This window comes from Camelina sativa, chromosome 20 (assembly GCF_000633955.1).
Source record: "Camelina sativa cultivar DH55 chromosome 20, Cs, whole genome shotgun sequence".
Classification (NCBI taxonomy): Eukaryota; Viridiplantae; Streptophyta; class Magnoliopsida; order Brassicales; family Brassicaceae; genus Camelina; species Camelina sativa.
Window position 1 is genome coordinate 23463732 of NC_025704.1, and position 16216 is coordinate 23479947.

Below are 16216 nucleotides of genomic sequence, written 5' to 3' on the forward strand. Positions count from 1 at the left end.
CAAATTTGTTTGGCCCATTAACAATTTACTTAAAGATGAGATAAAGGAAAAAATCACATGTGCCACGTGTCAGATAGGTAAGCTGTTTTAGAGGGGTACTTTATTATATTAGATATATATATATATATATTGGGACAAAGGAAATATTTGATACTATAATTAATTTAAAAAACGTGAATATTTTTTATAATTTTTTATATAAGAATCACCCAAATTAAAGTTTTATATAAGAATCACCCAAACTAAAGTTTTATATAAGAATCACCCAAACAAACTTTGTGATTTATATATTTTTACATTCTAATAATTTCTAATTTTTAAATATGTTTAGAAAAGCAGCAACAACATGAATTATGTATATTGAAATTATGGATGTGATTAATTGAAAGGCGATTTCCAAAATACCATTTTTCCTATGTCACTTTTCAAAAATACTCTTTTATAGTGTTCATTTTCAAAAATACCCCTTAAATTGATTTCCAGATATTTTGAGTTTGATGATCTCTAGGGATAAAACAATTTTTCTTCTTTTCATATTTTGTGATTTAAGGATAAAAACAAATTCCATTCTCAAAAGAACTTAAAGAGTCTTTAATAAAAACTAGGTACTAACCCGCGGTATACCGCGGGCTGAACATTTTTATTTATGTAAATTTGTAATAATTTATTTTATTATTATATTATTTATATTCATTTGTGATTATAAATTCAGTTTGCTTATATAATTTTTGTATTTTAAATTTTTTTATTGAAAATCTTTGTCAATAAAACACCGGAGTTATAACGATGAATAAAATTGTTTAAATATTTGTCAATAAAATAAAACGACATCCTTGTTATAGTTTTAAAATAAGTAAAAAGATTGTCACATTGACAGATTTGTAATCTAGGATTTATAGCCAACTGCCTAAAGATATTCGGTAAGTTTCCGTTTAATTCAAATCATATAATATCTTTATATAGTTCTATAAACCATGTTTGTAAAGGATATATATAGTAACATGATGTGTAAATGACTTAATCTCTGGTAGAACACTATATAATTGATGACTTAAATATGAGTTCATTTTTATAGTGTTAATATTAATAATTTTTATTTTGGATATCAATAATAATATGTGTAATTAGCAATAATATGACTTTTCAACCTTTCAACATTACTCTTTTTTGTTATTAAAGGTAGCTGAAAACTTTATCCTTATTGAATTTGAAAAATTTAAAGAAAATCCTAGTAATTTAAATGAAAACAAAAAATAAGAAAAACCAATAATGTAATGAATGAAATGTAAGTGACTAATTTTTATAATAATAATATTAATATTTTTGTTTTATCATAGCAATAATAATATGTGTAAATAGAAATCTATGATTTTCAACATTTTAACATTACTCTTTATACTATATGGTAAATAGATATGATACTATATGGGATTAAAAATCTAAGCTGTTTCACAAAACTGATATATTTTTTATTTGGTCAATGTATCATACTTAATTCGATTGAGTATCTACGTAACCTAGGATTTTCTGATTAATTAGATAATTAAATGATTATTAATTATTAATTATCATTAATACCTTCAATGATTTTAGCCTCTATTTAAATATTTCTAATGGCATTTGAATGTAATTTTTTTACACTTTTTAAAGTTAGTTTTTTTTGGTACTTCTCAATTAATATAATAGGATATGTTCAAACATCGATTTAAATTGTAACCTGATTACCAAAATATAATAGCCGGCACATAAATTAAATAGGCCTCAAGCCTAGCCCACAAATTAATAGAAAATTTTAAAAAATGCAAAAACTGTGTTAGGGAGATTCGAACTCTTTGACCCTGTTCTTTTGTTAATCGCAACAACCAACATTAGCGACACCAAATATAAAGGAAAAAACAGAAAGAGAGATGAAGATTAGATAAGTGGAGAGTCACTATAATAGATCTGAAATGAAAAAAAAAAAGATTACAGTCTCTACAGAATCATCGGAATAAAGAAAAAAGGGAAATGAAGGACAAACAAGGGTTTTTTTTCTGAGTCGCTATCGCTGAGCAACATTAAAAAGAACATGCCCGAATTCATATCATATTTACACACATTACCAACTGAGCTGAAATTTATTTACTTATTTACTTGTTTACTTGTTGTTTGGCCACAACCGGCTACTATTTTTTTTTTTTTTAATGAACAAGTATAAATGAAACCAGCTTAATATATATATTTTTTTTCATATTGCAACTTAATAATTATACAACAAGTTTATAAAAAATCGACACAAATAGAAAGTGTATTTTTTTGTGGACAAACAATAGAAAGAGTATAACTATTGTTTCTTTATTCCGGAAACCAGAATTAGCAAAGAAAGAAACAATCACACATCTTAACAAAATATATCCATCCCTGATCACCAATAATACCTGCGTTTTGGGTCATCCCAAAGATCAAGCGCAGCATTCCTTGCATCATTCTCAATACGTGCCTCTAGCTGCATAGCTGCCATTTCGTCTCGCGCCTTCATCAACGACTTTATCCTAGAAGCTGGAGAACTCGCTTCTCCTTCTCCGTCTTCGTCTTGATCTTCTTCTTCTTCCTCTTCATCCGATTCTTGATCTTCGTATGCGGCACATGAATGTACATGTGTTCCATAGTCACATTCCTTGCAGTAATACATCCATAAATCTTCTGAAATAGTTTCATCACAAACGCTGCAAGTGAAGATCGAGTCTTCATGACCTTTACATGGTGTGCAATACAGTAGAGTGAGTGGATGTTCATGGTCTTCACGATCTATGGTCTCAGGGATGAACGTACATCCCACATGAAGATTGTAGTTGCAGTTTGAGCAATGGTAGGTGAATCCAGATCCGTATTGGTCACACGCGTCACATGTGTAAACAGACCGTTCATCTGGTGGGGAGTGAAGCAAGGTCAGAGGGTGGTCCTGGTGAGACTTGTGATGAGTCTCACTAGGAAGGTCGAAACATGACTTGTGCAAGAAGTAATCGCATTCTGACTTTATACACTTGAAAGCTTACCCCATCAGCTCGAGCTCGCAGCCAGAGCATGCGGCCTCATCCTCTTCTTTGGCTTTAAAGACACGCAACGGATGGTTGTGGCTAGGGTGCCTCACAGATTGGCGATTAGCCGGTTTGGCCTTTGGTTTTCTTGAAGCCATATAAAAATTTATTGATTAGTGTTTGGTTTTGGTTGATCTGAGGGAGAAGGGTTGTGTAGCTCTATGTATATAGACCAAAAAGTTGTGATTTTTATTGCAAGTTTAATAATTATGCGTTTGGTTTTATTCAATAATCAATATTAATCAAGTTGTTGTATCATGCTGTTTTGCTAATTTATAATGTTTGACATATATATATATATAAGAGAAATTTGACATTTGACATTCAAAGCTAAGAGATTCAAATATTTTTAGACGCGCTTCAGTTTTTAATATCTTATGACAAAGATGACTTGTAGAAATAAAAGATTCTCTAAATTCACATCAGATTTCTATTATACCAGCAACTTGGGCATATATATATGCAGAGAGGATAGGGTTTAAATTAGGTCAATCCCCCTAAGTCAATGCTTACTATCTTGTGCAACTTTCATTTAACAAGATTAAACATAAGTTTAAGTATTAAAACATGAATTATTCTTGTATAAATCATTGAATTCTCCAGGAAATGAATGATATCATATTCTTTTTGAATGGCCACCAACAACAATGCAAGTAAGCAAGTCTCAGGGTTATCGTTATCGTTTATCCTTTTCTTTTTTTTTAACAAACACTCCATTAAATTAAGTTACAAGGTTTTTGGTACTCCCTTCTAAGGAGAGAATGATACAACCAACTAATTTACATAGAAGTAAACAAGTCCACAGTATGTTGCTTAAACAAGTGCACGACATCCGGATCAAACTATAACAAAAGAAATAAGAAACTTGAAAGCTTAATTACAAACAACTAAAGCAAAGATAAAGAGGTATTAAAACCGTAAAGATAATGAGATCCACCAAAAAGATAGGCCACATGAAGTGATAGGAAGCTGATAAAGACTAAATTACTAGCCGCAGAACGATAAATTGCTACACTAGAATACAAAATTTTTTACGGGTTTTTTAAAACGTAACTCGCACTAAAAATGATGAATCATTTATCCTTTTTTGTAAGTCACATATTTGTATGAAATGATTCTTTTATTTTTTAGACTTTTTTTAAGTCGTCCTACGGCTTCTCAAATGTTAGAGTCAGTAAGACAAATTGTTATCTATAGTTTGTTTTAAAAGGGTTTGTCTACGCACATACTACCAGTCGATGAGGAGTCAATTTGATGGCTCGAACCGAAATTGATTTATTATTTCAATAAACCGAACTTTAAACCTGTTGAAGTTTCTAAGTTCCGGTCGAGGCACATTAATTAGGAATAAACTATGTATCCCGAAAAACCGAGTGAATCAAATATACATATCTCTTTTTTCTGTTTATGGTAAATTTGATAAATTAACGGCGAGATTTACAGTAATTTTGGCTCCAAAAAACACCCCGCCAATTTTTTTATTACCCACCAAAACCACTCGCTTCACTTCGTGCCAAAATCAGAATCCCAAAAGTCCCCCATTCCTTTATTTAAAAACCCTAAACCCCTCTCTCTCCCCCACATTCTCTCTCTCTCTCTCTCTCTCTCTCTCTCTCTCTCTTCTCTCTAACTCTCTTCTTCATCTCCTTCCCTCTCGATTCCTTCCCACGTGGCCATGGTTACAGAAGAAGCGGAGATCCGTATAACCGAATCCCAAGCTGTTTCGAGTTCCGATGAGTGTAAAATCGTTGCTGACACTCCCGATTTGATTGACGGATCCTCTCTTGTCGTCAGAACAACCATCGGAGTCCGAATCTCAGCTCTATCGTCGAAGCAAAGCCTTGGAGAGACTGATGTTGGTTGCTCAAACAATGAATCTGATTCAGATCCTTCTTTTGGTGTTGTGGTGGTGCCGGCGATTGCTTTACCAACGGCGAAAGAAGAGGTAACTGTTGCTTGTGTGAATAAAGATTTTTTAGAATCTGATTCATTTAGGGCGACGGGTTTAGAGATCCGTGTTGTGAAAGAGGAGGAACCTGATTTGTTGTATGTTGAGAATAGAGTTAGTGATAATAAAGAAGATGAGATGATTAGTGATTTCATAGAAATGTCTGTGGTTGAAATTGTTTCGAGTGCTTCGGGTGGTGATTGTGATGTGAAGGTAGAGGTAGTCGAACCTGAACTGGTGGTTGTTAAAGAAGAAGAAGAAGAAGAAGAAGAAGAAGAAGAAATGATCGTTGATTCGAAAACGAAATCTGTGGCTGAAACGGTTTCTGATTACGATTGTGTTAGTGTCACGGTTAAGGAAGAGCCTGATGTAGGTACACTAGAGGAGAAACACGATTCTGTCTGTCCGAGTGTGCTCAGAAAGAAGGATGAGGTGATTGGAGTTCAGGAAGGCGAGCCAAGTGAGGTTAATGGATTGTTGCAAGAAAATAAGAAGTTAGAGCAAGAGAATGGTCTGTTATCGCCTGGAGATTTGGATGGTGCTTCAGCTAAAAGAAGGAAAATGGAAGTGGAACCATCTGTTCCCGTTGGTTTCAAAAACTTTATCCTGGCTCCGACGCCCCTTCGAGTTGTGAAACCAGAGAATTTGGATACCCCTGAAGTTATTGATCTGGAATCAAAGAATCTGAATAGCATAGTTAAACAAGAGAGCAGTTATACTCATGTGAAGATGGAACCGGTTGAGGAAATGAAGGTGAAAACTGTGAAGTTGCGTCCGCAAGTGAACGACATGAAATTTATTCGTGAGCAGAAACCGCTGTATGTGAAGAAGGAACCGATTGAAGCTAGAAAGGTGAAAGTGGAAGACGGAGATTTTCCAGTGGAGAAAGATTGGTTTTTGGTTGGAAGGTCACTTGTCACGGCTACTTCGACAAGCAAAGGAAGGAAATTAGAAGATAATGAGATTGTGAATTTCACATTTTCCTCTGTTCTCAACTGGAAAGTCCCAAATATTGTTCGTTTCTCTACTAAAAGATGTGGAGAGGTAAGTCGTTTTTATCTTTTGTTACCATGAGTGTTCTTTATAGTTAGCAAGTCTTTGATACTTGAAAGTTTTTGTTGATTTTGATATATTTCATGTTGTGAAATACTGAAAAATTTGTCTACTTTTACATAACACTGGAAATTGAACTCTTCTAGTTATACTTTTGTTTGTCGTTAGATTCTTCAGTTGAATAGATTATTAATTGATTGCATTTCTTTGCCCTATATGATCTTAGATTGGTAGGCTTCCGATGGAGTGGTCTAATTGGGCTGTGTGCCTTTTGAGATCTGGTAAGGTCAAAATGCTTGGAAGATGTGTAGCGGCACCAGCAATTCTTACAATGATGCAAGAAATTATGTTATATGTCAGGTAAATATTGTTTTTGGTTGTGTTAGTTGATCCTCTTGCTTGACTGATAGATTTGTTGGAAACTTATATCGCTTTTCGATTGCAGTTTTTACATTCACAGCTCGATATTCACCGATGTTAGCAAATCCACTTGGCGGATTGGTTCTTCCCCAAACGTCGATTCTACGCTTCATCCTCTTCTCCAGCTTTTCAAGCACTTGACAATCAAACCTTACCAAAAGGTCTGTACCACATTTCTCTGTTTCAATACCTTTGTGAGCTTAGAGTCATGTTTCCAGTCCATAACATTTCTGTTTCTCATTTATATCTTCAAACAGGCGGAGTTTACTCCTGAGGAACTCAACTCTCGTAAACGTTCGCTGAATTTGGAGGTATGTGTTCCACTTCAGTCCCTCCTTGAAACTCACTTAATGTATGTAGGGTAATTATACAGTTGTGAATTTTCAATTCTTTGTTCATTTGGTGGAAAACTAAGCTATACATTTCTTTGTTCAGAATGACTTTGATGAAAGAGCAGCATTGTTGGCCATAGCGAAAAGAAGAAAAGGTTGTCCACAGTCTCTGGAGCAGAACAAAGATGAAGAAGATGCTCCTGAGTCATATATGAATCGGATTGTCGGCGCTGTAGATTCATATAACCTAGAGGTGTGAAATATGCCAGAAATTTTTTCTTGTCCTCGTAGAAACTCTAATTTTAATATCATTTTATCTTCCTTTCGTTTAGGAAATGGAAGCTCCAAATACACTCACGTGTAACCTGAGACCGTACCAGAAACAAGCTCTCTACTGGATGTCAGAATCTGAAAAAGGAATTGATGTTGAAAAGGCAGCTGAAACTCTACATCCTTGCTGGGAGGCATATCGAATCTGTGACGAGTATGTACTATCTCAAATATTCAAAATGAACAGCGAAACATATATGTTATCTGATTTGTATGCATTTTATTCAGGAGGGCACCTTCAATATATGTGAACATCTTCAGCGGTGAAGCAACAATCCAGTTTCCAACAGCAACACAGATGGCGAGAGGCGGAGTATGTTTCTTGATCATTCTGAATCTTCATCCTAACACTTGTATTCCTCTCTAGTGACAATATTCTTTGCTTGTGGTTTTGATAAAAGTTTAAAAACTTTTTGTTCGCAGATATTGGCAGATGCCATGGGACTTGGAAAAACTGTGATGACAATAGCACTAATACTTGCACGGCCTGGCCGAGGTAACCCAGAAAATGAAGATGACATGACGGCAGATGTTAATGCAGATAAACGCAAGAGGAAGGAGTGTCATACTGCACTAACAATTGTGAAGGCAAAAGGAGGCACTCTTATTATTTGTCCCATGGCACTGTTAAGCCAATGGAAGGTGATTGCCTTGATAGCTGTTTGTTTTTAATCCTTTGAAAGTTTTTAAAAAGTCTCATGGAGTTTCACTCTATTTCAGGACGAGCTTGAGACTCATTCAAAGCCTGACACTGTGTCTGTATTAGTTTACTATGGAGGGGACAGGACACATGACGCGAAAGCAATAGCAAGTCATGATGTTGTGTTGACAACTTATGGTGTCTTAACCTCGGCATACAAGCAGGTTAGGATAGTATTTTGTGTCAATTTTCTGTTCCAAAACACTTTTTTCTTTTCTCTGTTTAGTTGAACTTAAAATTCTGAGATTCATGACATGCAGGATATGGCGAACAGTATCTTCCATAGGATTGATTGGTACAGGATTGTTCTTGATGAAGCTCACACAATCAAATCGTGGAAAACTCAAGCTGCTAAAGCTACGTTTGAGTTGTCCTCACATTGCAGATGGTGTCTGACTGGGACTCCCATACAAGTAAGATACTTAAAGCAATTCGTGAATAGATAATATGAGCTCATACTCTTTTGGCAATAACTGACTATACCTCTCCAATGCAGAACAAACTCGAAGATCTTTACAGTCTTCTGTGCTTCCTGCATGTCGAACCATGGTGCAATTGGGCTTGGTATGACGAGACCTAAACCATGTAATTGGTTGCTACATAATGCTTTTTGATTTAATTTTATCATTCATGTATGTGTGCGTGTCTGTATAGGTGGAGTAAGTTGATTCAGAAGCCTTATGAAAATGGTGATCGACGAGGACTGAAGCTGATCAAGGCGATTCTGAGGCCATTAATGCTGCGAAGAACAAAGGAAACAAGGGACAAAGAAGGAAGGTAGATGATTTTAGCTGTTTGAGTCTTTTTTTTAATGTTCTTTTGCTTGTCTTTATACTTATGGTTCCTCCACTTTTTCTGCAAACTTTCAGTCTAATCCTTGAACTTCCTCCTACCGATGTCCAAGTCATTGAATGTGAACAATCTGAAGCAGAACGAGACTTCTATACTGCCCTTTTCAAGAGATCCAAAGTAAGTGTTATAGTTCAAGGCTTTAAGCACAATACAGTCTGTCATAAGCTTAATCATAATCTGTTTTTAAGGATTTATGATGTCTTGGTAAATGTAATAACATTCTTCTTTGTTTGGAAACAGGTCCAATTTGATCAGTTTGTGGCACAAGGAAAAGTTCTTCACAACTATGCAAACATCCTCGAGCTCCTCCTCCGTCTACGCCAATGTTGTAACCACCCTTTTCTAGTTATGAGGTACAAAGCAAAAATACATTCAATAGACTCTTTTATTTCCTTGGAGATGGATTCTAATACTTGAAGATAAATTGCAGCCGAGCAGATTCACAACAGTACGCTGACTTAGATAGCCTTGCAAGGAGGTTTCTTGATAACAACCCTGACTCTGTTTCCCAAAACGCTCCTTCTCGGGCATATATCGAAGAAGTAATCCAAGATTTACGCGATGGCAATAGCCAAGAATGTCCAATCTGTTTGGAGTCTGCAGATGATCCCATTCTCACACCTTGTGTACATAGAATGTGCCGTGAATGTCTCCTTTCTAGCTGGCGGTCTTCGTCTTGTGGTCAATGCCCTATCTGCAGGACGATCCTGAAGAGAACCGAGCTGATCTCATGCCCGACGGATAGTATATTCCGTGTTGATGTGGTAAAGAACTGGAAGGATTCTTCGAAGGTTTCTGAGCTGCTCAAATGTTTAGAGAAGATCCAGAAATCTGGTTCGGGAGAGAAGTGCATTGTCTTTAGCCAGTGGACTTCATTTTTGGATCTTTTGGAGATCCCATTGCGAAGAAGAGGATTCGAGTTTCTGAGATTCGACGGGAAGCTGGCTCAGAAGGGAAGAGAAAAGGTTTTGAAAGAGTTCAATGAAACCAAACAGAAAACAGTAAGTGATTGGATAGTTTTTCTAACAAACTCTTAAACTCTTGTCTAAATCGAACAGAGAGTTTAACATGCTATGCTTCTGTGATGTGTCAGATTCTGCTTATGTCTCTGAAAGCTGGAGGAGTTGGTCTGAATCTAACTGCAGCTTCAAGTGTTTTCTTAATGGTACTATTTCTCTTCAATCTTTGCTTTGAAGTCTTCTTGATATATATATATATGATGAATTGATCTTTTTGGTTTTCTTTCTTAAAATAACTTAGGATCCATGGTGGAATCCAGCTGTGGAAGAGCAAGCGATCATGAGAATTCATCGAATCGGGCAGAAACGAACAGTTTGCGTCAGAAGATTCATTGTCAAGGTAACAACACTGTAAACTGCATTTGTTTTCGAACATGGTTAACCAAGATACTCTTAAATAAATAAGATTTGGGATGATTGTGTGCAGGGTACAGTGGAGGAACGGATGCAGCAAGTTCAAGCGAGGAAGCAGCGGATGATCGCCGGAGCTTTAACAGATGAAGAAGTCCGGTCGGCAAGACTTGAGGAGCTGAAAATGTTGTTCCGATGACAGACGCATTCGTTGTTAGTTAGTTAGTCTTTTGAGTTTAGGAGAGGTTCTTATTTTGCTTTCTTGTAAATTATTGGTACAAGTTATTTATCTTTATCTACTAGCCAGTTACAAGTTATATCTTTTGCCAATTGGTCGAATCGTATATTGTTTCTATTAACTTTGTTCCAGCACAAGAGGAAACAAAACAGTCGATGTACACTTGAACAGAATGCACACCGTGTATGGGGTTATGAAACAACAGTAAAAAGTCTGGTTAAGATTTTTCCTCACCGTTTGACCAAGAAAAAAAAAAAAGAAAAAAGTTTTTTCCTCACCATTCATCTGCTTTCATGAGTGAACAGAGCATCATTGAACAAAGTAACTTTGCAGGTTCTAATGATTTTGTTTTAAACATTCTTTAGATTAGTCCGTGTCAATCTCTGTAAAACACGGAATTGCATAAGCTAAGTCATATAGACTAAGATTGGGTATAAAACACGAAAATATATAAAAGGAATAATATTTGCACCAGCCGGGAATCGAACCCGGGTCTGTACCGTGGCAGGGTACTATTATTCCACTAAACCACTGGTGCTTTTTGTTAGTTGAATTGAATTGTTAAATAAATTAAATATTTAGTATTGTGTAAAGAGAAAAGAAGACCCACACCGGAATAGGTGTGCATATACGTAATCAATCAATGATGTGGCAGAAATTAAGCGAATCAAAGTTACTCGAGTTGCTATCAAATGACACCTTGGTATTGCAGATCTGTCCAATAGATAAAAGATTGTTTATGATGAAAACAACTTAATATATTTCTTTCGCACGTAAACTATAGGGTTAATCGGTAATTTCCTTTCCCAGGTAAGGGGTATGTTCAATTTATACACTACATTTTATACTGTGTAAATTCATATATTAAGTTAAATAAATTTTAAATTAACTGTTTCAATTTGTAAAACAATGTTGTTTCATACATAAGCCGTGACGGTGATAACAGACAGTTAACGGTTGATTACGTGGACGCCACGTATGAAACGACGTCGTTTTGAGAAACAAAAGAAAAAAAAATTGGTTAAACGACGTCGTTTTACTTGTTTACCACCAAGCAATCTCGCCGGGTTTTCAACAGCCGTTGTACGCGGCGGCACATCCTTCAACACAATTGATCCAACACGAATCTTAGTTCCTTCTCCAATCGTGATATTACCCAAAATACAAGTCCCATCTCCAATATTGGGTGTCTATCTTCACACTGTATCCCAGTTCCTCCAAGCGTAACGTTGTGGAGAATCGAAACGTTGTTCCCAACAACCGCCGTTTATCGAATTCTCAACTCAGAGGAAAGACAAGAGAAAAAAATTAATAGAGAAAGAGAAGATGGTGAGTATCGTTGTACACAAACCAAGCTTCTCTTATCCATTTTTTTCGTCTTCTTCAATGAAATAGAAACCCAGGCATCACCAACAGTTGAAGCAACAAAGACAAAACCAATACAACAACAACGGATTCGCTTCCCTCTCTATCAACAAACCATCTCCCACTCCTCTCTTGATCGGAAAACAATCAATTCAAAGGACCCTTAAAGAGAGAATCATCACCTTTTGCTTGGAACTCTCTTATCTCAGGCTACACAGAATTGGGTCAGTATGAAGATACAATGGCTCTCTACGTTCAGATGGTTGAAGATGCTGTTAAACCGGACCGGTTCACTTTCCCACGCGTCCTTAAAGCCTGTGGAGGAATTGGGTCTGTTCAGATTGAAGAAGTGATTCATTGTGATTTGGTTAAGGCAGGTTTTGGATTCATCCGTGATTTTGTGAAAATCAATGGCAAAGGCTCTCTCTCGATGTCAGATTTAGCTTCATCACACATCTTGGCCCAAACACGTCGATCTCAGCGTCTCAGTCGAGGTCTCCAACCAAAGGACGGGTGTGGAGGGTTTTGGTGTGTGTTCCATTGAAGGAAGCTCGATCGGGGTACCCAAATCAATTAGATAATTTAAAAAAAAAAATCTCAGATCAATTGAACAAAGAAATGCGACTTGGGAAAGAAGGAGGAAGAAAAAAAAAAGAGGAAGAAAAAGAAACGACGTTGTTTTGACTAAAAGAAGTTTTTTCTTTTGTTTCTCAAAACGACGTCGTTTCATACGTGGCGTCCACGTAATCAACCGTTAACTGTCTGTTATCATCATCACGGCTTATGTATGAAACAACACTGTTTTACAAGTTGAGACAGTGAATTTGAATTTTATTTAACTTAATTTATGAATTTACACAGTGTGAAATATGATGTAGGAATTGAACATACCCTCTTAGCTAGGGTATGAAACTACCGATTTTCTGTAAACTATATGTATAATTTAGTTTTTTTTCTTCTTTTGCTTTACATATATCACTAAGATATTAACTGTTTAGGTTTTAGAGAAGCAAAAATATCAAAAAGACACGGAAAAATACAAGCCCAAACTTATTCTTCAGTCCATCGAGTCTATATAGATTAGATACGTAATCTCTTATTTCTTTTTCATTTTATTTTATAATGTTAATTAGATAAGTCCCGTGTTATTATGCGGGTAAAAATTAAAAAATTTATTAAAAATAATTAAATAGTAATATATATGTTTTTAGAATTTATCTTGTAATATTTTAATATTGAATATGAACCTTTCATATTTCATTTTAATAATCTATCAGTTACATTGTATAAGAGTTTTAAGGCTTCTTTGCTCTATTTATAATATTTTCTCAAATTTCTATGTACATTTTTTATTAATATAACAATTTATGACTATTTAAACTATGCAATATATTTTTCTATTGGTTGAAGTTTTATAAATGACATAATATTTATTGTTTATTAATCTTTATGTTTTTATCCAAAAACTCTTATAGGACAGGGAGTACCATTTAAATATATATACCATCATAATACACTATATTTTAAGTTTAATTATATATTTCATCTTAATGCATAGAACTAAATATTTTACATCAAACACAATTAATACATCATATCAAATCTATATCTTACTAAGAATTGAAAATACAAATAAAAATTAACAAAATATAATTCGTAAAAAAACTGAATCAACATTATTTAAGATATATTGTTATGTTGTTATCTCATAAGTACTAATTTTACCTCATGTCATAATTAATTTTAAATGAGTGAAATTTTTTTTTGTCAACCATTAGGCCACAACTGGCCGGCCCATTAGCCAAATTCCTACATTCGTAGGAGCCGAGACTCGATCCCGGGTATGATGGTGCCTTCTACAAATAGAATTACCTCCTGCCACTGCACGAAAGTCACTTCACAAATGAGTGAAATTTATAAAATAAAAATATATATTAAGATATGAGACATTCTCGTCAAATTACTAAAATTTATTTCAAATTATCTTATGTTTTAACATATGCATTACAAAATTACATGTGTTAGAGATTATAAAATCAAACAAATAAAACAACTATTAATATTCTTAAATGATTTTTTTTAAATGATACATATTAATATTTCGTTAGACATTCAGCTTAGTTATCATATTTAACTATCTATCTCATCATAAAAACATAATTCACTTTTTCATGGATTAGAGTTAAAATTTTAATAACAAAAATAATATAGGCATCATATGAGATAATATGTATATTGGTTAGTATTTTAAATTTAACAATAAAAATAATCAGTTAACATCCACAAAATTTTGTGAAATCCAAAAAATATCCTAAATATTATTCTTCTATATGTCATAATTCATAAATAATACGTTTGTCAATTTTCCTCAATTAACCAAAAATTCATTCCTACAAACACATTTTTTCTATTTTTTTTTGTCAGGTTTCTCATATTACTACATGCATTAAAATCTTTAAAATAAAACATGTAAAACTATACTAATATACATCATGTATTGATTTTTTTTTAAGTTTATTATTCTTTCAAGGTTTTGTGTTTACTTACAGTGAAAATTTATATTACAACGATAAATACAATTTATATCCAACTAAAATTATGTTAAATAACTTATGTTATTCTTTTTAACTTTGTTATTCATTGTTTCTTGATTAATATACATAATAAATTGAGTTTTTATTTACACATGTCAAATTTTATTGAGAACACACATATAATATAATTAGCATACAATAGAAAATATATTGATTTTGTTAGTTTTTTTTGATTAAGAAAAATAATTTTTTTAGAATATATACATGTAAAATTCTGTAAATATAATTAGTTGTCCTACTACGCTATTAAAAAAAAAGAATTTTTTTGACATGTGTCAATATATAATTAATATATTTGACATGTGTCACGATCTTGTTAATATTAATTAATATATTTGACATGTGTCACAATCTTTTTAATGAGTAATTTTGACATCAAACTTTATATAATAAGATATTTTTGATATACTTTGAATAAGAAAAATTTCTCAAAATACCACACTTTTAAGTTTTGTTGTCAAAAATACTACTTTTCATAATGTTTATATCTTTGATATATTTTCGAAAATAAAAAGTTCCTCAAAATACCATATTTTTAAGTTTTATTATAAATATACCATATGTTCTCAAAATACCGCCAAATTTTTTAGTGTTCTAAAAATATTACTAAAAAAATTATTTGAAGGATTTGGATTTTTCTTTTCCGGTTATGGGTTAATTATTATATTTAGCGTATAGCTTTTAAAAAGTAGGGTCTAGTGTTTAGAGTTTATGATTTAGTTATTAGAGTTTAGGGTTTAGTTTAAAGATTAAAAGATTAATTTTACTTTTTGTGAAATTTTTAATAAATCTAAATTTTTGATGATATTTTGGTAATAATACTTAAAAATATACTTAAAATATTTTAGAGTTTTTTTTCTTTGGATATTTTGAGTATAATGCCGTTCATCAATATATATATATATATATATATATATATATATATATATATNATATATATATATATATATATATATATATATTGTTACTTTTTTCCGGTAAAAATCGATCGTAGTAGTCTAGTAGACAAAGCATGCAGTCAGTGGAGACTAAACTATAAATTTGGTTATGTGCCGATCAAATTGCGATAAAATGTTGGACTATTACAAGACAAACACAAAATGAATGTTTAGCAATAAAACAAACACGACTGATTTTAAACCACTCCCTTGCCTTTTAATTGTCATCATTCTTGTAATTTCATGGACTAATGGAAGAGTTTAGTTGAGGTTTATTTGGATTTCAGTTTATTGGATTACTGTGAGGATTGACTTAATTATAATTTATGTGATTTCTAATCAAAACTTTCGTTATGTCTCTTTCATTATTTTTTAATGTTCTTGTTTTGAATACGAGAGTATTGTAAGTAAAACTACAAGAGATGAAACATATATACTGGTTTGCTGAAAAAAAGAAAGAATTTAATTCTACATGTGTATTGTTGGAAACAAAACAAAAAAAAAAACTTAAAGTTAAGATAATTGTGAAATCACATGTCAAAAAATTAAAATTTCTATTTCTGATTTAGTAGAGACTGAGTGGGAGTTGCTAGTTAAATGAACAAGTTCACATGTAATTATGTAAATCTTACGGAGCATACATTTGATGATACAATACTAATTACATAGTTAATTGTATGATATTGCTTTGCTTCCTAGAATTAGCTATATAAACTTGCTATTATTGGCAAGTTAATAATTAAATCATAGGCTACATTATAACCTAGCTACGTACTAGCTAAATAATACATGACAAAAAACAAAATCCACAATTAATATACGGTGATAATTAAAAAAATATATATATATACCTTTAAAGAAAAAGCCAAATCATGTCTTCCAAACATGTAAACACACAAAAACAAAAATGTAAACAGTCGTATGAATAAATTTGATTTACTTTATCATCGTAAAAACCCACCTTATATGCACCCCTAGACATTTGACTGCTCTTTCATC

The 16216-nt window shown here is 33.1% G+C and overlaps 1 protein-coding gene, 1 non-coding gene and 1 pseudogene across 2 annotated transcripts; 1 reads left to right on the forward strand and 2 right to left on the reverse strand.

The window, feature by feature from the left end:
• Window positions 2197-3249, reverse strand: LOC104771503 (annotated as a pseudogene).
• LOC104771504 (putative SWI/SNF-related matrix-associated actin-dependent regulator of chromatin subfamily A member 3-like 3) lies at window positions 4671-10493 on the forward strand. Its single transcript, XM_010496032.2, has 18 exons — window positions 4671-6069; window positions 6305-6438; window positions 6524-6659; window positions 6756-6809; window positions 6934-7083; window positions 7163-7314; window positions 7389-7473; window positions 7584-7802; window positions 7881-8024; window positions 8121-8273; window positions 8357-8424; window positions 8515-8637; window positions 8730-8829; window positions 8953-9065; window positions 9143-9713; window positions 9806-9877; window positions 9973-10071; window positions 10159-10493. The coding sequence occupies exons 1-18, from the start codon at window positions 4753-4755 to the stop codon at window positions 10279-10281; spliced, it is 3813 nt and encodes a 1270-aa protein (XP_010494334.1). The 5' UTR covers window positions 4671-4752; the 3' UTR covers window positions 10282-10493.
• On the reverse strand, window positions 10788-10858 carry TRNAG-GCC. The gene has a single exon. It is a non-coding gene; the product is annotated as a tRNA-Gly (tRNA).